Below are 24,132 nucleotides of genomic sequence, written 5' to 3'. Positions count from 1 at the left end.
CCTGCTGGTCCCCAACTAATGGAATAGATCCTAGTGGTTGTTGGTAGGTGGTACCAGATAGAGCGGCCTTCAAAATATTCTCCTTAAAGTCAAACTGGACTGGCATCCAGCAGAGGTCCAGACTGAGATACTGCTTTGGTGGCTCAATGCTTCCTCTCCAGAGCCAAATGGATCTGGAGAATGGGCCTTTCACGTATGCACATGTTTGTAATATGATTTGCAATCATATATATGATGAAAAGGTTTAGGAGGTGAAAGAAGATGAAGATAAAGACACATAAACCCAAGTGAAATCAGAAAACAGAGTTAAATTCCCAAATTTAATGTGGCATAATTCTTTTATTTTTCCAGAATAAATTTCTACAGTGCATATTAGTGTCACCATACTTTAGTCAGGCTAATCAACCTTGTAGTAACATTGACAATCTTGCTGTTTGTTCGTAAAAGACACCAACTGTTAGAGTTTAAATCCACCAGATTATATACTTTTAAGACAACACTTACAATGAAGATATTATTCAAAAGGTCAAAATAAGAGTTGAAAAATCATATTCCATTTTATGTGGAGGCATATGATCCCCTATATTAATACATAAGAATTTAAACATTTACATCTGAATGCATCATGATTAAAGTACACCTTTTGATCTTTAATAGCATTAGACCCTGTACCTTTGGCCCAGAACATGTCATAGCAAATCAATAACAATCAATATACTTCCATACAATTAGCTGAACACTTAAAAATTTTACTTATTAATTTATAAAAAAAGGTATAAATTGAAATAGTTTAAATTTCACATGGGTTGGACCTGGAATGTGGCCCTGGAGCCAGTGTACCTGAATCCAATATGCGAGTCCCAGAGCTAGCTCGCCTGGACCAACTCAGCATGTGGCCCCAGAGCACCAGATCCAGCCTGGCATGTGGCTCTGCAGTCAGTGTACTGGGTCAGTGTGCAGGCCCCAGAGGCATGCGGAGATGGCAGCAGACTCAGGAGCAGGCTTCACTCCCTAGTTACTGCTACTCAGTTACCACAAAGGAAGATCTTTTTTTCCCCTTTGGGGTGCCCTTCAAAAACAAAGGTGTGTGTACTATATATGGGTATGTGTTGTATGCGAGAAAATATGGTACGTACATAAGGTATACTAGTAGGTTAAACATTTGAAATATTAAAGACCATTAGCAAGACAGCCAATAAATTACTTATATATTAGTGATAAGGATAGAAGAGACAATGCCTTGTTGTTCAAAAAATATTGGAAAAAGCACACACAGAATGACAAAAATGTAGATTTGCGCCAAATGTACCATTTCATGTCTCCTTTCTCCTCTTACCTTACTTCTTCTTACTGACTATGTGCTAGTTTTCAACAAAATACTACCTATACTGTTTCTATGCAAAGGTAGGAAAAGGAAGATTCTTCATGAAAATTTAGTTTCAGAAACTTTAACTTAAGAATGAAGTAATGAAGATGATCCATATATTTCAGATCAGGATCCAAACTTTCCCAAGTTTTCAACTGTTCAGACCCAAGGGAATAACTTGGCAACCTGGCAAGCATGCTCAGTGAACATTTGGCTGGAGGAGCCAAATTCTTCCCCAGCTAATACCTATCAGCCAGGGAAAAGAAACGTAAAGAGGCCACAACCTAAAAATATCTGGAACTCCCTAGCTGAAAGTCATAATGGAGTTCAGATAGAAATAAAGAACCAGTGTAGCATAATACTTTTTCCACTTAGAAATTAAAATGGGTTGGAGAGAAGGACACTAAAAATTCAAATGATAGGGGGGGACTCCTATATACCCCAATATCCCCAATGTATGTGTATTCCACAACCTTAGGGGCAGAGGGTAAAGAACACAAGAGTGCAATGGTGACAGAGGGAGAAGAACGGTGTAAAAAACAAGGGGTGCTGCAGTACAGTTATACCCTCTCCCATCCCCCCCCCAACACCCTTTAATTCCATCCAAAATTCAATGCCAAATACTGGGAGGGACAGCTGCATTTCTATTCAGGCAGTGCTGAGAGTCAACTGACTTTATGGTTCATTGCATTCTGCCTAATTCAGGCTAATCTCTCTCCACTGCACAGGAGTAACAACCCTCTATCTTTTAATGGTCTTGATGTTCCACTATTCAAACTATCCTTTCTTCTACAATTTTGCTGTCTGATAGCCATTCCTGGTAATGTCTGTGTTCTATTTTACAGCCCCACAGACTGTTTTAGGTCTAGTTAAAAAAATTAACTCAGTTATGGTAATATAAACTCAGGTGTGAAAATGACTGACTGAATTATTGGAAGCACTCTCAAGGTACTCAAAGCTAGATTATGTTTTATAAATCTGAATAAGAAACACACTTAACTATACCGACAACAGAACTAATGATGTAATATATTTTAACTATTTTTGCCTAGTTTGCTGTTTTTTAACTCTTTACATAAAATCTAGCACATTGGTGCACATTCCAATAGTTATATTTGGTTTTGCTTTAATTCTAAACTGAATACTACAGCATTAGCCCCCTAGCATATTAGTAAAACATCTAATTGCTTACTGGAAAAAAATGTATTTTATGTGGTGATATGCCATGCCACCTGCACATCAATTTTCAAAATCCCAGATGCACCCATGGGTGTTAAGGTTCTACCTTACCTTCAGATCATCCAAACATACTGCCTTTTGAAAGAGAAACCAAAAGCTCTAACCTCTTTCTACCTGTGACAGACAGACATTGCCTTGAGCACTGTCCATGAGGTATGCAGCACCTTAGAAGAAAATGAATCATCACACTGTGAATAAATCACTGCATTGCTGACTTTTTTGTCTTTCTTCATCTTTTACACTCAACCATTGCAAAGCTACCTTCCCTCAAAGAAGCTGTTACCCTGTGTTAGCCTTCTACAGACTGAAAAATGCAAATGTGCAAATGTCATTAATTCAAATCCAAAATGATGCCTTCAGTCAGCAAAATCTCCAAATCTGGGCTGTAGTCATTTTTAAAATTGTTTACAGATCTGTAATACTTAGAGTGATGCAGTCAAAACTAGGAAGACTAAAATTAGATCAACTGGCTCTGTTTTCATTTACAGGCACACATGTGCACATCACTCCTTCCCTCTATTTGCTCCATTCTTCTGAGCAGACAGAGTACTGAAATCAAAACAGAATTCCTGTACAGTTAACCACCTTGTGTACTCAAGAGAATGAAGACGGCAAGCAGAAACCTAACACAGAGGTGGCACAAAAAAAGTAAATGCAACAAACAAAATATCCTGCAACAGATTGTCAGTAATCCAGGATTTAATATATTGCATTCTTTCATTTCAGAAATACTTCTCATAATAAGTAGAAATTGCACACAGAAAAATAAGTAATAAGAAATCTTATATATCAATGGTACTTTTTACAGGGTCATATTAAAAAAGAAGAGACAGATCAGGTTGTAATCATCATTATTCTCTCTCATGCCACTTTTCACAAACATGCACACCAGTATAACTCTGTTCAGCATTATGTATAGTGCAGTATAGAATATAGCATAGCAGAATGTCACTTATTCATACTAATGCCTGAGAGAGACTTAAAATGTCCTTAGTTGCGTGAACTGACTGACATGAAAAGCATCAATAAAAGAATTGTGCTGTGAGAAAATATGCCTATATTCTAAAGGCAGACAAGGTTCCTTGGGTGAATTTGATATCTTTTATTAGACCAACCCAAATGGTTGGAGAATAGTTATTAAGCAAGCTTTCGGGTTCAAAAACCCTTCGTCAGGCTAAGGAAGTTTCAGCAGTTGGTGTGTGCTCTTCCTGGATGGAATGAAAAGTCTAAAGAGATGTGGAAGTTAAAAATTCTTGGGGTCTGGATAACATACATGGTTGTATAGGTAGGTGGTCTACAGGGTTGAAAATTACTGACAGAGGACAATCTTGTATTGAATTTGAGACTTTTGGTGTAAACATTACATTTAAACTATTATATATTTATGCTTCAAACCCTTTATTAGAAAGTGTAAATATTTTACAGAGTAACTCAAGAGGTAAGAGAAATCAGTCTTACAATTATGTCTGCAAAGTTGAGCCACATCCTGGCCCTTCATAAGCCAGATAAGTGTCCATAGACTGAGCAGCGTCTAGGATTTGTCAAGCATGTAGATCTCAAAGGTATCTCTAGGTTTTGCATTACTTCCGAAGGACAAAGAACCTGTTTTGTCCTCTGGATATTTGGTTCTTACTCACACAACCCCAAAGAAACTAAAAAACCCACACATTTTGGACCATCTCTATAATCAAGTGCAATTGTTTAAAATATTGTACAACAGATGTCATCCTAAATTGAAAGAATGAGATTTGTCTCCTCCACTGGACATATGTCACAGTGTGCAATATGTTAAGAGTGCCTTCATTTCTTTAGGCCTAAACTAAGGATTTTTTGCTGGTTTGAGGAAATTACTTGTCCTTGCTGGACAGAGTTGAAACTTTTAAGCTCTTTCATGTAACAACTATAGAAAGCTTTATAGTAAACATACACGTTGAACATACTACCTGTCAGGATGGGTAAAATATGTAGTCTCTGTAATTTCCATGCCATTTTGGAGATTTTTGGTGACGGACAGGGGGGACAAGGCTGAACTCCTCAACAAGTTCTTTGCCTCAGTGTTCCTAAGTGAGGGGCACGACAAGTCTCTCACTGGGGTTGTAGAGAGGCAGCAGCAAGGCGCCAGACTGCCATGCATAGACCCTGAGATGGTGCAGAGTCACTTGGAAGAACTGGATGCCTTTAAGTCGGCAGGCCTGGATGAGCTCCATCCGAGGGTGCTGAAGGCACCGGACGACATCATTGCACAGCCACTGCCGGGAATATTTGAACGCTCGTGGCGCATGGGCCAAGTCCCGGAGGGCTGGAAAAGGGCCAATGTGGTCCCCATTTTCAAGAAGGGGAGGAAGGAGGACCCAGGCAACTATAGGCCAGTCAGTCTCACCTCCATCCTTGGCAAAGTCTTTGAAAAAATTATCAAGGCTCACATTTGCGAGAGCCCGGCAGGACAAATTATGCTGAGGGGAAACCAGCACGGGTTCGTGGCAGGCAGATTGTGCTTGACTAATCTAGTCTCTTTTTATGACCAGGTTATGAAACGCCTGGACACAGGAGGAGGGGTGGATGTCATATACTTAGACTTCAGGAAGGCCTTCGATACGGTATCCCACCCCATACTGGTGAACAAGCTAAGAGGCTGTGACTTGGATGACTACACAGTCTGGTGGGTGGCGAATTGGCTAGAGGGTCGCACCCAGAGAGTCGTGGTGGATGGGTCGGTTTCGACCTGGAAGGGTGTGGGCAGTGGGGTCCCGCAGGGCTCGGTCCTTGGACCGATACTCTTTAAAGTCTTCATCAGCGACTTGGACGTGGGAGTGAAATGTACTCTGTCCAAGTTTGCGGATGACAAAGCTATGGGGAGAAGTGGACACGCCAGAGGGCAGGGAACAGCTGCAAGCAGACCTGGACAGGTTGGAAAAGTGGGCAGAAAGCAACAGAATGCAGTTCAACAAGGAGAAATGCAAAGTGCTGCACCTAGGGAAGAAAAATGTCCAGCACACCTTCAGCCTAGGAAATGACCTGCTGGGTGGCACGGAAGTGGAAAGGGATCTTGGAGTCCTATTGGACTCCAAGATGAACATGAGTCGGCAGTGTGACGAGAAACCATCAGAAAAGCCAATGGCACTTTATCATGCATTAGCAGATGCATGACGAACAGATCCAAGGAGGTGATACTTCCCCTCTATCGGGCGCTGGTCAGACCGCAGTTGGAGTACTGCATGCAATTCTGGGTACCGCACTTCAAGAGGGATGTGGATAACCTGGAGAGGGTGCAGAGAAGGGCCACTCATATGGTTAAGGGCTTGCAGACCAAGCCCTACAAGGAGAGACTATAGAACCTGGACCTTTTCAGCCTCCGCAAGAGAAGGTTGAGAGGTGACCTTGTGGCTGCCTATAAGTTCATCACGGGGGCACAGAAGGGAATTGGTGAGGTTTTATTCACCAAGGCGCCTCCAGGGGTAACAAGAAATAATGACCACAAGCTAGCAGAGAGCAGATTTAGACTGGACATTAGGAAGAACTTCTTCACAGTTCGAGTGGCCAAGGTTTGGAACAGGTTCCCAAGGGAGGTGGTGCTCTCCCCTACCCTGGGGGTCTTCAAGAGGAGGTTGGATATGCATCTAGCTAGGGTCATCTAGACCCAGCACTCTTTCCTGCCTATGCAGGGGGTCGGACTTGATCTATTGAGGTCCCTTCCGACCCTAACATCTATGAATCTATGAATAAGGAGTGGGCAGGAAAGCAAAGCAGCAGTGTATTGCATGTTGCTCTCATATTGAATGTTACCTCGACTATAAAAATATCTTCACCAGTTTTAATTCTTTTATATCATACAAACTTATGCAAACCAGCTTACAGAATTAAGTATATGCAGTTGCTTGTTCTACAGGCTGAGAGGTTTAGCAGGGAGAGAGAATGTAGATTATGCAAACTAAAGAACTGGAACATTCAGTTGGACTCGAAAGTGGTAACAATCCCCATTCCACAATGCTAATTTCACAAATAAAATGGTTATCTCTGCATCTGACAAACTGAGCTTCAGTCCATGAAAACTTATATTACATTACATTAACACCTGTTTGTGTATACACACACACACACACACACACACTCTCTCTCTCTCTCTCTCTCTCTCTTTGGTTACAGGTACAAATCTATCCTGCCTCCCATCTGAGAAATAATCTGGGCCATAGGAAAAGAGTGTTCATGGCTCTGGATTAATGACTGTCTTAAACCCAAGGAAAAGCTACACAGCAAATATAAATATAGCAGTGTTTCAGCTTTGATGCTACAGGGTACACAGACATTTCCATAATGGACTACACCAGTGGTACATCTAGTCTGGACTTCTGTCTCCATCAATGACCATTATCAGATACTTTAGAAGAATATGCACAAACTCCCCAAATGATGCCATAAATGCTACAGATGAAGTTTCCCCTAACCCATGAGTCTGTGGTTTACTTATCTCCTGAAACATGAGATTTAATATCACTTACAAATGTTTTATGCTTCTCATAAGAATGCTCTCATTATCCATATCAAAATGTGCAATCCTTTTTGAAACTTTAGGAAGCTCTTAGTCTTAATGAAAGTTGCTGCAGAGTTCTACAGGTTAAATTAACCAATGTGTAAAAAATCCCATTTTATCAGTTTCATACGGGTTTTTTAAATTTAATTTAATGGTTTCTTCTTACACTTGGAGAAAAGGAAAAGAAAAAAATACTTTCTGTATATGATTCACATATTTATAGAGCAGTAAATGTCCTTCAGTTGTTCTACTATTATGCCAAGCCAAATGCAGGAATGGCATATAGGGCAATGAAAGAACAAAACACAGTGCCTTCTGTCTTCTCAATACTAAATCTACATGCAGGTGCAGTACACACACACACACACACACACACACACACACACACACACACACACACACACACAATACTGCATAGCTTACAATCTTTGGGTGCCTATAGACATGCTCATTCACGTTCTAATTAGGAAACACTGGAGCAGACTTGAAGAATGCTCTGCATTCTAATTAGAATGATCCAGTGTCACCTAACCATCATGTGTATTAAGCCCCCACATGTTTCAAAATGGCTGCAGGGGCATTTAATCTAAACCTTGTCAAATGAGCTTTAGATAAAGCGTCCCATGGCCGTGCTGAAATGCACTAGGGGTTAATACACGTGACAGTGAGCCGTTTCACTTAAAGCAGCTGTCTGGGAATGGGTATAATTAAAACACCTCCCTTTCCCAAGCACGCATATAGGCAGCCTCTGGTTACATCAGATGTCCACAAGAATGCATGCCAGTTAAGGGCATCTATAAAAGTGAGGCGAGTACTTTAGAAACAAAAATGAATATTTCTAGTACAACTGTACTTCCTTCAACTTTTGATGACTATGAACCTACACTATGGATATATGAAGTTGGTTTTCATCACTTCATATAGGAGACAAAGTGTGTGTTGACCTTAGCATGTTGCAAAAACTTATCTACTTTAGCAGGTCTAGCTTTTCAAGACTGTAGCAGTGGATAAAGGAGAGGAAAATTACCAATCCATGTGGGGTGGATGACTAAGATGTCATGGGCATGGGACAGTATGCAATTTTTGGCAAATGTTTTTTGGTAAAATTGTTGTCAGAGAACCTAAAATACAGAAAAGGTATATTTCACATATTTAAAAGAAAAATTATGTGTACATGTATATCTATCCTTTTAAGCATATGTTTGGCATGCAGTCTAAAATTTGAAAAGTGCCATTATTTTAATATATAATTATTTAGCACTTTCTTTTATGAGTATGTTGCCAGATATTAATAATAGTGGAATATTGCTGAATCCAGATTTATTTTCCCCAATTTTTTTTTTACCACCATTAGATCATAATCATGACCTTATATGGCAACAAAACCCTTTCCTGTCTTTTTATGTTATGAATAGTTCCATCTAAAACTGAAAGTTGATGCTCGGCAGTTCCAAATGTATTTAAAGAAAAAAAAAATTAATAAACTGCGGGCCTGTTTGGAAAATACCTGGGAAGACTTTAAAAAGTAAACTTCTCTGTGATTGGTATTATGTATGAATATAGGTGCATCCAGCATTCCATTCTTATTTTTAGTCAGATGTACTCATTCATTTAAGAGGACACACAACATCAGTATCTTATTTTGCATTCTTGAATTATTAATGTTTCCTGCTATTGATGAATAACTTAATGACATTTATTTTCAAAGCAGGAGATAGTTTCTCTGCTGTTTCTGTTGCACTGCATTCTCAGTTTCTTTCTGAAAGAAGTTAAAAGATGTATAATAAGATTTGCAGTAGTGTTCTAAAAGTATCAGTCTCAGAAAAAGGAGTGTTGGCTTTAAGCTCCAAGATCTGGAACAGTGCAGAAAATAGAAAGTGTTTTTACAGTAAAGCTAACACAGTACATCTAATTATTAATCAGATGTATATACAAGAATAGTTAGATGTACAGTTACTGCAGTTAAAATTGACATTAAATCTGAAAGGCTACAAACTGAAGATATACTTTGTCAATACGTTGTACCTTTTTAGATCTCACTTGAAGTGTGTTAGCATTACTGTAAACATACTTTCCCATTTCCTACACTAATCCACATCTTATACTTTAAATAATTCCTTTGGCTTGCTTGGATTTTTGTTTTTCTCCTTCTTTTGCCCGCCATGTAATTCTTCCCACTACTTCCCATCACACCTGCTTATGTTTATATTGCTTTTCATGTACAGCATATATGTATCTAATATAAATTTTGCTCCTCAGGAAAGGAAGTATGGCTTTAAGTCTGTAGGATGCCTTTTACATTTATGATTAATAAATACATTTATAACAAATAATTAACAGTTGTATTAATAATCTTGACAGAAAGGGACACTTATTTGATAATGTAAAACAGTATGTATGGGGAAATTATCCCAAGTGTACCGCTACTTTATGAGGCACAAACATATCTTCTGTGAGTCACCAAAAAACACTACTGTACAACAGTAAGTGTTAGAAAGTTTATACAAAAGATACAGAAAAATCAGACAGCTTTGAATATTGTATTGATAAGGCCTTGACTCCCAATCCTAATTTCAAGACAAATTAAACAATATACACTTTTTCCAGGTGTCTAGAATAAATTAAGTTAAAGAGGTTTAGGGGACTGGCAACATGGGTCAGAACCTTTCACTTCTAAGTCAGTTTCAGATTTGACATAGAAGCCACATTCTTCCCCAACATACACCTTGTTAATTTCATTAGCTTGCCTGTAGTTTCTATTGCACAGGTACACAGGTACAGAAGACTTTAACTGCAAGCTGAGAGACATTCAGAGATCTATAACATGGATATATGATCTTGTGTACACATAACGAAAATTACCAAATTGTTGGTAGTCTCAGGACAAACAGATTCAGAAGTCAATAAGCACAGAAACTGCAATCCTTTCATCTGTAAATATGGCCCTTTCAGATAAGCTATGGTATACTGACAGAACAATGTAGGCAAGTTTGCACTGACACTATCCATGCTGTACCTATCAACTGTATCAACAAAAAGAATCAGTCTCCAAGGCTAACAATCTGGCATTTTTCATGAATACTACAACAATCTATATATTAAAAAAAAGGTTTAGGTTTCACTCAATATCTAGATAGTGTCTATCTTTCTCTAAATACTACCAGAAGTACTTAATTCTGTTACTGGGACTTTATTAGCTTCCAAACATATTAGATCAATTTTGGAGTACTTTTGCTATCAAGCAGATGCTTCCAAAACCAATGTGAGCTACCATGGTTCATATGAACATCCATAGGAATTATACATTCCTGGAAACATGGCAAGAAAAGTGGCTTGAAAAAACTTCAGCTCTTATTAGAAAATGAACAAGGTCTTAAATAAATGGGGGAAATGATAATGGAACAATATGGCAGGTCTAGAGTAACGGAAGAATGTGCTGGCTAGGGCAGAGGTTCCCAGTCACCGGGCCACAGCCCAGTACCAGGCCGTGAAGGGGTGGCTGCCAGGTCATGGCATAAGGCCCCTGCTTGGACCCTCATCTCTCCGCCTGGGCGAGGGGCTTCCACCGCCAGCAGTCACATGTGGGGTTAAAGCTGGGTGGTGGAGCAGCCCCAGAAGGGAGGCAGCTGGCTCCATATGCCCTGTTCTACTCTCATGATGATCCGCAGTATAAAAAAAAAGTTGGGAACCACTGTGCTAGGGGCTCAAATTTGAACTCAGGCAATCCTCACAAGAGTTTTAGGCTGCATTAACTCCCACCTAAAAAGTCTTCCTAAGTTAACCTAATTCTGGCTGAATATTAAACCTCTAAGCCCCAAACACCAACTATAACTTCATAATTACAAAACATCTAAATTTACAGTACATATTCCAGCCTCTGGATTAGCATCTTTTAATGTTCTTTCACAGGTGGTTCCAATGTTTAAAAAATGCTTTATTGTGTGCCCCAAAATTTTAAGCTCTTCTGTGTTAAAAAACATAGAAACTGAAGATACTAAACACAAGAAAGGAAGGATAAGTAAAACATTAGTATTATAAATGAATCTACAAGGTTCTGTTTTTTTTCAAACTGACACCAAGAATGGCAATAGGAAAGAAGTAGGTGGCACTGGAGTAGATGTCAGTGGAGCAACACAAGTTGAAAGTACTGAGTTTTGATGAGAAATTTGATGAGGGGAGAAGACACTTGGCAGGCAAATGTCATTCCTGATGCAGAGAGTAAAGGCCAGAAGAAAAGACTGAGAGGAGGAGTCACAAAAAATTAAGTTTGAAGAATAACCAAGCTAGAAGGTACAAATTTGGGAGCACAGGGCAGAGGTATAACTGAAAACCTGAGCGCCCTAGGAAACAGATGTACACAGGGCAGCATCAATGGCTGTGTTGGCAGTGGTGTACCAATGGTGGGTCTGGTAGCACATCTGCTTCTATTTTTGTGTTGCTCCACCCCGACTGCTGGTTCAGCACTGGCCTACAGATCAGCCCTACTCCCTTCATTACTCTACTGACACCAAGAAATGAAAGATCAATCTACTATCCCTGTTTTATGTTCCAAAACCTACTTGAGTTTTTCTTTTCTTTGATTTAAATATGATGTTATCCTGAGGAAACACAGATTGCAGATATATAGCACCAAAACTATGGTATAGTTACTATATTTTATTTTCTTGCATACAACGTGCGGCCCCCTGCACCAAAAACTGCGTGAAATTTCAGCAGTGAGAAATTATATGTGAGAAATACAGTAAGAGTAGTTTCTGCCAGTTACAGGAAAAGTGAAAGTAAAATCTGCATGACTCTCAGGATGCAAACAATGAGCAGGCTCTGCTCCCTAGCTGCTGCTACTCAGTTACTTACTACAAAGAAAGATTTTTCCCTTCATTCTGCCTTTCAAAAATGAGGTACATATTATATTCTGGGATGCACTATATGCGAGAAAATATGGTATAATGAATAAACATTAACATTTAGAGCTGAAAGGCAGGCTTTCTAGAATAAAAAGATTTCTGAATGGATCTTCAATACAAATGCTTCTCAAAAACAGATAGAAAGTGACAAAAGCCCAGCAAAGTTATTCTCATCTAACCTGAAAAGTTATTTACCAATTATATGCTGATATGTCTGGATGAAATTTAGAGTAGAAATCCCAAGATATAAATGAAGCCACCTATTTGAAGCCAGATCAGCTGGAACATAAAAAGGTCTTCCACAGCATGGATTTGCTTAACCAACATTGTTCATTTACACTGGATACCATGAAGTTGCCTTCAAACTGATTATGGCAGGCTCTTTTAGGTACTCTAGAAAAATACAGATCCATTATTTCACAGTAGGGAATGAATAATGGATAATAGTTTTCAATGTTTTTTGCACCAGCCTTTGCGAAACAAGGGTTAAATGAGATCAGATAGTTAATGCAATTAATTTTAGGAAGGAGCACAGGCCAAAATAAGAAAGAACACATTTAAAAATGTTACATGTACTGAAATCAACAGGACTTGATGAATTTCCCCTCAGAGTACTTTAAAAAAACTAACCAAAGCAGTCTTTTAACCACTAGAGGTTATCTACAAGAACTCAGAGGATCAGGGAAATCCCAGAGGAATAGAGAAGAGCAAACACAGAGCCAGCTTTATAAAAGGAAAAAATAAGGACCCAGGGAATTATAAACTAGTCACATTTCCTATAATTCTTGTAAAGATTCTGGAATAAATTATTGAATTATCACTCTAGAACAGGGGTGGGCAAAATACAGCCTGTGGGCCAGATCCGGCCTGCCAAATGATTTGATTCAGCCCGTGGGTGGATGGCTGTCAGCTCACTAGATCTGGGCCATGGGCAACCAGCAGCTCTGGCCACTGTATGATGCTAGGTGGGCGCGTGGGCCCGCTTCTGCTCAGCAGCATCAGACATTAACTACGGACCCCTGGGGCTTCTGCTGCAGCACACAGGTGGTGGCATCAGCTGTGGACGCCAACAGAAGGTTCAGGAGCCCAGATGCAGAATCTGCCTGTGGCGTAGGCAGCTGACCCTGCCTGAGCCTGGACTAAGAATCTGCCAGCGGCATCAGCTGTGGACCCAGGCAGGAGCTGCTGCTGTACTAGGCAGGTGATAGCATCTCTCTCTCTCTCTGTCTGTTTCTCTCTCCTTCCCTCCCCCCCCCTTCCCTCCTGCAGTTCACCAGGAACCCTGACACTAAGCTGTGGACTCAGGCAGGACCTGCTGTCTTTCCAGGTGGGCGTCAGCCATGATAGTGCCAGTAGGTTCTGACACCACAGACCACCCAGTGCAGCAGCAGCTCCTGCCTGGGTCCACCACCAAGCATCTGGGCTCTTAGTGAACTGCAGCTTCGGCCAGGTTCTGGAGGAAGGGGGAGGGAGAAAACAGGAGTGAGAGGGAAAGGGAGGGGAAGGAAGGAGAGGAGAGAGACAGACAGAGAGTGGGACAGAGAGAGAGAAAGAGACAGACAGACAGACAGACAGACAGAACAAGTGGCAGTGACAGAGATGAATGTGGCCCTTGACACACATTAAGTGGCCCTCCAGCCAAAATAACTGCCCACCCCTGCTCTAGAAGCATCTTGATAAACTAATAAGAAACAGCACACCTGGATATTTTATTCTGAGCGTAGGTTTGGGAGGTCTCTACTGCTCTGACCTGACTCAGACTATAGCTACTAAAAGTTACCCTGGTAAAGGGTGACAATAAAGCACTCATATCCTTTGGAAGCTACTTTGTACCTCTTGTTAACTTGCCTGGATGGTGCCAGAATGAATGCAGCTATATGCCAAAAGTCTTCTGCAGGCTCCAAGAGTCCCTCATGTATAAGGAGAGCAAGCTTGCAAGTAATGTAGTGTACAAGACATTCACAAGTTTATGGCATACTTGTAGAGGTATATTTATTATCAACACCTGGACCATCTTGAAGTCAGTGACCAAAGCAATGCCAAGGGTTGTACCATCTCATCAGAAGAGGATGAGAAGATTGCAATAGGAGAAAGCCAGTAATTCCCCCTGTAGTTTTCTTTCCTATAGATAATGCTGGCTAAAATCTTCTAACCTTACATACGTACATATAATAAGAATGGGATCCCTAAGAACATTCATTAAAATAAGAAATCAAATGTACAGGTTTATTATGAGATTTTTTTTTCTTGGAATATATAGTATGCTTTATTACAGTAATGCATATGCATTTTATAATTTAAGTATCATCACATATTTGCGTGTTGGCATGTACTTCAATTTCCCTACCTCTTCTCTTTTGTTGTTATACTTCTGAAAATCAAACTAAGGCTATGTTAAAAGTCCATTACTGTATTATATAGTCAAGCACTCCAAAATTAGCAAACAGATCCATTACTTATGCACTGTTTGCACAACCTTAATTTATCCCTCTTGTGCACATGCATTAAGATACCATCTTTAATTACATGATTACATACTTTTTTGCACCCTGGTCTGGGGATGAATTATAGAGACCATAAGCTATTTAATAGAGAAGTTGGAAGGGATGGGGAGAATGAGGCAGTCTTTCTACAGGAAAAGAAAGGACAGTCTCAGGGTTAAGGCAGTTCAGTACAAACCTGGGAAACTGGATTCTGTCTCAATTTCTGCCACAGAGATCCCATGGGATACAAGCCAAGTTGCTTAAACCAAACTTTTCAAAGGGGGTCAATAAGCATCTGCTTTTCCTTCCCCATGTACCCAGCTTGATACCTTGAGGTCTGACTGGAAAAGTGCTGAATGCTCATAGCTGCAACTGAAGGCAACAGGAGTTGTGCTTTAGAACTGTGAAATGTTATATGGTACTCCTAAAAATCAGGCTGAAGGTGTCTCAAAGTGGGCATTAATATCCCTGTGCCAAAATTCTCCACCTGCACAATGGAAATCACTCCACACCTTTGCTTCACAATGGCATTGTGTAAATTTATAAATATTTTTGAAAAAGACTCAGACACTAAAGTGATAAGCACCAAAGGAAAACCCTTAAAGACATTAATAGTGCAAGGTTTAGAGTAGGGTTTGAATAGGGTAAAGTAAATAAGACATGAAACCACGCATTGATTGACTGATGAGAGGAAAACAAAATACCAGATAGCTGTTCATTACTTGTGCACACTGCCCATTCTGTGTACTCATGGGGGCGGGGGGGGGGGGAATGGATATGATGTTGTAATTATACCGACTCATAATTAGGGAACTACTTAAGTTGCAGTTTTGCGGATTTCATGGAAACTGAAATCTAGGGCTGTTCACAACAAAAAAATCCTTAATAAAAATAAAATGCTGGCTCCCCAGTGGGAGCCAAAGGTCCTTGCTGCTGGGAGGAAAAGCCACCAGCTGGTGGGGCTACATGAAGGGCAGCAGACAAGATGGTGCCTACCCCCCATCATCCCTCCTCCACCAATCAGCACTGAGAGGTGGGACCACATGAAGAGCAACAAACAGTCAAGATGGTGGCTGCCCCCACACCCCCAGCCTCTCTACCGATCAGTGGTGAATGACAGGGCCACTCTGAAATTACTGCAGAATTCGAGCTATAGGCCATGATCAACACAGAAAAATTGGTAAGAACCCCCACAATTTGGGCAGATCCCTACTCATAATGTATACACATGTGATGAAGTACAAGTGACCTTAAACCTGACCTTTCCTAACCACTGAGTCAGGACTCTGAAACTCCACCAATATTCTTGTAACATCAGTTTTTGGACATAATTTCATATATATTCTTTAGTTAAAAAACACCACAGAAATTTCAACATGCAGCATTCATCCACATATGTCTTCAACAAGACTGAAACCTTTAAATACCCCCTACACATTTACTACCTGAGCTAACAAAATAATTGATAGAAATAAGAGGTTTTTATTCTCTGTGAAGGCCAGCACTAGAAAGGACTGAAGTACTTGGCCCATAGATTTCACATATATTTGCTGGCAGCAGAGGAATTATGGGATTCAGAGACCTTCCAGGCTCAGAAAGCTCTTCTGTCCTATATGCTCCAAACTGTGCTGCTGTCAGTTCTTGCTTTAACCCAGGGTTGCTCAGCCCTACAAGCCAGATCTGTCCCCTGAAGCTATGTCACCTGGTGCACAGGGCTCCCCAGAGTGCACAGGGCTTGATCCTAGCATGTGGGGGCTGGCCAAGAAGAGGCACAGGCACCAGGGAGCCCTGGAGCCTGATCCTAGCATGGGGGCACCCACACAACTTCAGATTCTAATGCCAGTCTCCTTGCCCAGTAAGTCTTGATGTTGCCCCCTCTCAACCCAGCATTTCAGTCATCCTCACCTCAGTCTCTCCTGGAAGGGAGACTACTCTGCTTCCTAGTTTCCAGTCTCCTTTGCCAGCCAGTCCCAATTCTTTCCCCAACAAATCAGCCTTTGATTTCCAACTCCAGTATTCCTCACTGGCTCTTTTCCCAGTTCTAGTTCCCATTCTCTGAGCTTCTCATTCAACATTAGTGTCTCCTTACCCTCCAACCCATTCCCCCAGTGGCCCAGGTTCTGCACTACCCTCAGCTACTTGTGACAGGTATGTCCCTCCCCACTTGATTCCCAGCTCCATTTTCCTCATCTTGTCATCGTGTCTGCAAGTACGCTCCTCATCCTGTTTTCAGTTTTCACTGCACCCACCTATTTTTGGATCCTCTTTTCCATCCATGACTCTCAAGTGAAGTCTCCTCATCCAGCCAGTTCCAGTTTTATCCTTGCCCTTCCCCCCACCACAAACTCCTAATCCAAATCTGCTCCTTGCTTTCAATTCCAGTGCTAGCCTCATTCCATCCCAGATCAGTCATTACAGAGAATGGTCAGCACTACCCTGGTAATCCTGAGCTGCAGCATGCTTGACTGCTAAATGGGGATGCCATCTACCACATACAGGTGGTGTGGCAAAATGCCATATACTCATCAGCAAGGGTCAGCAGTGATTTGGTCAGAAATAGAAGCTGTTAGGGGACGAAGCATATTCACTGAGGATGAAATATTTGGGATCTTATCTGTTAAACTGTAACAACTGCCTACTGAGCATGTGAAAACTGAATATTCAGATGTTTGTATCTAGGCCAAATTTGGGCAGATTTTCATAGAATCACAGAAAGCTAGGATTTGAAGGGACCTCAGGAGGTCTAGTCCCCTGCTCAAAGCAGGACTATCCCCAACTAGATCGCTCCAGCCAGGGCTTTATTGAGCTGGGCCTTAAACACCTTCAAGAATGGAGATTCCACCACCTCTCTAGGTAACCCATTCCAGTGCTTTACCACTCTCCTAGTGAGACAGTTTTTCCTAATATCCAACCTAAACTTCCCTTGGGTTGTTAAGCAGAAGGCACACCCCTGACTTGAAAGTACCCACTGCGGTATTTCAAGTCCCTGTTTCCAAAGTATGGGACACAAGAGGTTACCAAAGAAAATGCTGACAGAACTTTTGCAACACTAGAAATAACTTTTGACTGAAAATTTCTTCCAAAAAAAAAAAAAAAAAAAAAATCAGCCCAAGGAAAACATCTGCCATGATATCTTTCAGGCCAAGTGGCTGAAGTTTGGCAAAGTTATAAGCAAGTGAAAAAAAAGGAAAGGGAAGAGTTGGGTAAGAGCTGGCTATTCTATCACCTACCTATAATTAAGCAAAAATAAATGCTAATGCATACCAAAAAATGGCTTCTGGCTTCTGTTGATTACTACTTCCTCCAAAAAGTTTTAAATACCTACTGTATTTTGGAATTAAATCATGTTTGCTAAAGTGAACAGAAAATTTGCAACTGGCTTCAATGGAAGCAGAAGTAACCTCTTAGCATCTCTCTCAGCATTAGTTTGCTTAAGATAAAAGCTAAAAGTTAAGTTAAAAGTGAAAATGAACAAACCACACATCTTTCACAGGGACAGTCACACAGAAAAAGTATGTTTTGTAGGATGAGCCTGGTTGTGGAGGAAGGGAGGGGACACAGCACAAAGAATTAAAAAGGTATTTTAGCAAAGCATTGAATACTAAATTCTTTAGTATTTGTCACTCTTCCCCAGCACCAGGTTTCTGTTCTGGAAATGCACTTAAACATATACTTAACTTTATGTGAGCAACTCGTCTTGTTGAAGTCAAGAAGACTACTCATGTATTTAGTTATGCATGTATTTTAGTACTTTGCTGGATGGGAGCTTATGTGTCTATGACCCCATACCCACTGTACAACTTTTATAGCATAATAGGGATAAAGTAATTTATAGTTTGAAATGCTCTTTCCCTTGATATTCTTTCTGAAAGCAGACTCAGTGCAGCACATTTAAAAGCAAACAATTGAACGATGTTTGTTATTTCAACAACATTCCAATATGTGGCCCCCTTATAAAAAATGTAAAAGTTCTACATCCCTAGGTTCCCAAAACAGTAACCTTGTGACCAGCAGTTTCTTTTTACACGGTGCCCACATACTGAACACTCAAACCTGCTGAATTAAATTAGCATGTAACCTCAAATCTGGATTTTGCAACTATTGAGATCAACCTACCAATTCTGCTGTCATATTTAGATTTTAAAACTGCCCTCTGCAGCCTTAAAAATAGTTTAGGGTGGCAGAAATCATTACCATGTCAACTTCCCAGGATGCATTCCAAATGCTTGTGAAATAAGGAGCTCTAGAATGAACAGCTAATGAATGACTGAACCCAAAATCTGCCAGTGAGTCAATCTGAGGTTGACTTGAGCCAAGGGAAGCAGACTTTTGAATCTGGCTCTCAAAAAATAAAAAGTACTAATGGAACAACAGAACAATGAAAAAATGCGGGTGAACTGAATATCAGGATACCCTAAAATCATGGTCTGAAAAACAAACTCATTGACTTTGTCATGAGGAAATGTGTCTTTCTTAGTGAGACAGTCCTAACTGTAAGTTCTGTCTGGATCTAAGCTTTAATTTTTAAAAACAATTAAGCTTCCCTTCCATAAGGCTACAAAGATAACCTTTCTAATGTGAACCAATGCAATTCTGTTCTCCCCAGTTTATAAACAATGAACTCCAGAACCTCTGCCACAGACAGCAGCCAAGTCAAATGCACTGGTCAGTTTCTCTGTTATTAAACAGAAACAAGTCAAAACCAAAACAGCATTCATTTTTTTCTGCACATGCTCAAGAAAAGATTCTGAACCAAGGCAGACACTGTTAGGAAGAACAGGGAAGAGAACACCTTCTCCCTAACTTAGCAGCCATCAAACTCAGGGGAGAACAAAGACAGAAAAATCCCCATCTTCCTGCAAGCCACTAAGCTAGCAGGGATCAAACTGACAAGACACTTTCCACCCAGGCTCATACAAAAAAAGAGCAGATCAAGGACAGCAGTTCCACCTCCTCTACATCTTGGAGACTGAAGAAGAACTAGACTCCTCAATAGGGTGTTGATCCCATACAATTAAAGTCAATACAGAATTTACAATTATCTTCAATTAGTGTTGAATCAAGCCTTAGGGTAATTTATTTTGACTCTTCCATCTTTTGGATTAAGTTTCTCAACTGTAGGCTTGTACCTCTGATTAGCAGGCATCTGATCATTTTATTCTGCCAAAGCTCCCACTGAGTTCCCTAGGATGAAAGTATTCTGGAGATGACCTGGTTAAGAGGACTGCTGGAATACAAACATTTATTTGCATACATTGGAGAACTGAATAGTTTTTCGTCTGAACCTAATTTTGCCTATGATATAATGTTACCCTTTTATCCAAGTTCTCTATTACATTGTTGTTCCTTTTTATTGTTTGGCAATATTTATGTAACAAAATCTACAAATGTTTACTGTTATCCAGAAAAAAAGCATAGTTTGTAAGTAAAGGTATATAAAGAAGACACAGCTGTAGATTCTGAACTAAACACCCTCTAAATTCAAGTTATGGAGTTTTGTCGTTCAGTGCAGTAGGTGTAGGCTCCTAGTCTGAATTAATCCACCTTTGAGGCATACAAGGGAATCAAGAAGACATATCCTGTCCCAAGCAGATGATAAAAGTGGATGTTAAGAAAAATGTGGGTCCTTTTCCTCTAACAACATGGATGAGCCTTATTTGGTGTTGGCACAGCACGAATGTTAGAGGGGCTATTGTTGAATACAACTTTCCCATCCATTATTTGAGTGGAGTGGCCTGACCCTAGAATGAAGTCACTACTCTTTCACTAAGGAAAAAAAAAAGTCCTCTGATTTGTCTCTATTCGTCTTCCCATTGTAATCTTTGTTCTTCAGAGCTACTGTACTACTCTTTTTTAGTGTTTTACTTAACTGTGCTATACCTGTTTGGTATGGAGTTAAATTCAGAGGAAATATTTCTATTCGTCCACTTTAGATTTGCTATTAAGATACTTAAAATGGATGATTTGCCCCTGAGGTCAGATAAGAGGGACAAAGAGAGAATGCAAGAGAGAATTCTCGTAATCTTCACAATTGAGAACTTGCCAAAGGCTACCATAAATGATATATAAGAAGCTGTAAGATATACCTATTTTTTCGTAAAATAACTTTTTTTTAAGTAAAAGTTAATTAATGGTAGCATATATACACGTATTTCTTTAGAAAAACACTTGCTCTGGATCTGTCTATAACAGATCCATTAAACTCTTGATTAAAACAAAAAGAGCAGAAAGGAACAATGTATATATCCCCTTTTCCATATTTCAAAAATCTTCTATCTTTGTGTAGAATTCCTGTCACCAGCACTCATTTCCTTGGGCAAGAACCACATTCTGTGCAATGAGACCCAACTATGTAAACTGAGTAGTGTATTTAAGCAATAGTTTGTATTAGCCAATTGTTACAGGTGCATTTAGGTTTGTTACTAACACTGCATCTTGGATACGTAAAAACAATTTGAACTGACAGAATATATAATAAAATAATTCTGTGTTCTACAAACATTCCCAAACAGAAGTGTCTATCACTCAGTGCGTGATGTGCATGCACGCATACCCCCACCCCTTCACAGCAATCAACAACTAAAAAAAAGTGGGTACAGTAGAAGGAAAACCTTCAACGGCTGTAAGTTTCCATTACAAAACACCCTAAGCACATGCATGCATCTTGTTTCAATAGTTTATCTTACAACAGCGGTCAACATTTCAAACATAATAATTATTCTGCATTCCTATGATTAAAAAAATACTTTACATCACTTGAGTCAAAAATCCATATTATTTTCCTTCTTCTGAAATCAGCACAACTTTGTACAGAACTTGGAAAGATGTTTCTCAAAGAGAACCAAAGATTCAGGTGTCTGCCCTGGGAAGGGTACTGTAATTGTTTTAGAAATACCCCATAAGAAGGACAAAACCAAAACATTATGGAACTAGGGAAGAAAAAAGAAATGCAGTGATGACAAAGATGTTTCTAGTAAGAAACTTTAGAAGATGCAGTACAAAACAATCTGGAAGATAGCCCATATAATGACATTCCACAGCAGCAGCCAACTCTTTCTGAATTCTAAATTATGTTCATCCATAACTGAAAGCTACAAAACTACTGTTTAGTAATCATTCAGTCAGTGGTTTAAAAGTGATCCACCTAAAGTGTTATACATGCAGTAATCCATATATGAGCAATACATATTTCCAGCTGGTAGTTATAATGAATGGGAGATGAAATGCATTTAAATCGAACAGCACCATCTAGCAGGCCCCCCATAACTTCACTTAGGAGGGTAGTTATTACTTGGTGACAGCTCAGTTTGACAGGCCTGACTTAGTGCGTTAAGGATTTTATACCGCATCTTAAATTAGTAGGTGCCCTATTGGTGCAGGAGTCTGGAGAAAAAGTGAAGCAAAGAGAAAGAGAGAACACTGTAAAGTGCCAGCTTTAAAAACAAAAATAGTTCTGCTAAAACTTCATGACACAAGCCATACAGAAAGTAAAACTAAAATGACTCTTAAGACCACCATTTTTCAATTCAGATTCCTCCAGTGGTCTCCTACACAGTTTAATCATTTTACTGTCCAATTTTTGTAATTTGCAAAGCAGACAAGGACAAACGGTAGAAAGTACCAAGCACAAAAGAGCTAAAATTTTACACACAAAATTCTTCAACATAAGTCACACAAAACTACACAGGGTCTTGTGGCCCTAATATATATGATCACATTTTTTTTTTTAACCTATATCACCAGAAGCACCACCAGTTGATTAGGCTTTGGCGTTAAAGTTGTATCACAGACCCCGCTGCTGCAATGAGCATGTCTAGCCAACAACATGACCTCTACCTTTGCGTACTTCCTTATTAGAAAATTATACATGTGGTTTCCAAGTATCAAGGTACAACAGTATTTTAAGTTCCCTTTAAGCATTTCCCAAAGAGGAGCCGGGCCTGCTCCAGCTCCAGGAAGCGTAGGGGCCAGGCTCTGAATTAGGAAGTCTCTGAAATACTGCAGTGAGGAAAACTTTTAGGTGAAGGTTCACGGCAAGCTGCCTGCAGGGAAACTCCTCAGCCCCGCCTGGACTATCCATTTCCACGGGACATGATATGCTGGACCTGTGTGCACCAGACAGACACACGCAACCATCTTTTCCAGCTAAGGGGCTCAAGGGCTTCACCCCGAGTTTGTGCAGGCTGCAGCCGGCGCCAGCGCCAGCCACCTCGGCCGCGCTTCCTCCTCCCGCTTCCAGCTCCCGGCAGCCGGGCTCTTCCTCCTCCCGCTGCGCGGAGCCCCTCGGGCGGGTGGGCCGAGGCCGCGAGGCCGGCAAACTTGCGGGGACGCGGCCAACTTGCAAGCCACGTTTCCTAGGCGGCGGGAGCGAGGGGTCGCGCCTCACCTGGCCGCGCCCGGGAGGCGAGAGAGAGGGAGCCCGCTCTGCCCGGCCGGGACGCGGCCCGTGTGGCCCGGGGAGAGGAGCTGCAGGGGGGAGGGCGCCTGCTCCAGCCCCGGCCCCGGCCCCGGCCCCGCTGTCACTGCCGGAGCCGGAGCCGGCGCCTCCGCGTCTGCCCCTTCCCCGCGGAGCCGCCGCCGAACAATGCGGCGGGGCAGGGGCGGCAGCGGCTCCCGGGGAAAAGTTGAGCGCGGCGGAGTTGCGGGAGCCGCGGCCCCACACCCCACCCCACCCCACCCCCGGCCGGGCCTCTTTGTTACCAAAGTTGGTGGGAGCCGCCCCCCGCGGGCCGCGCCGTCCCGCCCCGCTCCCGCGCACTCCGCCCGGGGGGCCCCGACAGGCGCCTCGGCCCGCGCCGCCCAGTCCCCCGCCGCCCGCAGGAAAGTTACTTTGCGCAGGGGCCGCGCGGGGCAAGCGCCCGCGCCCCCGTCCCCGTCCGCGTCCGCGTCCCCGCCCCCGCGCGGCGCTGCGCTGCGGCCCGGCGGGCTGCACTCACTTCTCCCTGGCCTGGCTGTCGGACGGGACGCTGCTGTTGCTCTTGCCTTTGCCGTACATGCCTGCAGAGAGCTCCGACTGTCACGCACCTGTCAACCCATCACAGCCTCCCCGGGAACAGCCCCGTCACCATGGAGACGCCGCCACACACACACGCCATTGGCCCGCCGCGCGCCGGGCCACGCCCCCCCGCGCCCTGACTGACAGGCCGAGACCAGGACGGGCTGCTCCCTCCTCCCCCCGTACGGCTCCTCCTCCCCCCTCCCCGCTCGCGCGCTGCCTTCCCCGGCGCAAGGGGGAATTAGAAACGGTTCTAGAAGGATTTTAAACAACTGGCTGTTCCGTGCGCTCGCCGCCCGCCCCCCGCGCCTGCCGGAGAGGGAGAGCGCCGGGGAGAGAGCGAAAGTGCGGACTGGATCCGCCGCCAGCCGCACCCGGCGCCGCCAGCCGCCCCGGCCCCGGCCCCGGCCCCGCCGCCTCCAACGCGGCCCCCGCCCCGCCCCGCCCCGCCCCCACACAGCGGGCAGGCCCCAGGGCAGGGGCCGGGGGAAGGGGCGGGCTGTGGCAGTGGCTTTGGTGCCCCTGCTCAAGGCAGGTGACCCCGACCTCCCTCCAGGCTCCTACTGGTCGCACCCCCGCCACGGAAAGGTCCCCGTGGGACCCCATCTCCAGGGCCC

The 24,132-nt window shown here is 42.2% G+C and overlaps 1 protein-coding gene across 2 annotated transcripts in view; it reads right to left on the bottom strand.

The window, feature by feature from the left end:
• Window positions 1–23,566, bottom strand: part of SSBP2 (single stranded DNA binding protein 2) — a 333,271-nt gene extending 309,705 nt beyond the window's left edge. Inside the window, exon 1 of one of the 2 annotated variants that reach the window (XM_059725068.1) lies at window positions 23,457–23,566. In XM_059725068.1, the coding sequence (XP_059581051.1) occupies window positions 23,457–23,515 (59 nt within the window). In that variant the 5' untranslated portion in view covers window positions 23,516–23,566. The remainder of the gene's footprint in view (window positions 1–23,456) is intronic. The other variant, XM_059725067.1, reaches the window with a different exon arrangement.
• Window positions 23,567–24,132: the final 566 nt, after the last annotated feature.

Source organism: Alligator mississippiensis, chromosome 3 (genome assembly GCF_030867095.1).
Source record: "Alligator mississippiensis isolate rAllMis1 chromosome 3, rAllMis1, whole genome shotgun sequence".
Lineage (NCBI taxonomy): Eukaryota > Metazoa > Chordata > Crocodylia > Alligatoridae > Alligator > Alligator mississippiensis.
The sequence above is the reverse complement of the archived record's forward strand: the minus strand, read 5'-3'. Positions and strand labels throughout refer to the sequence as shown.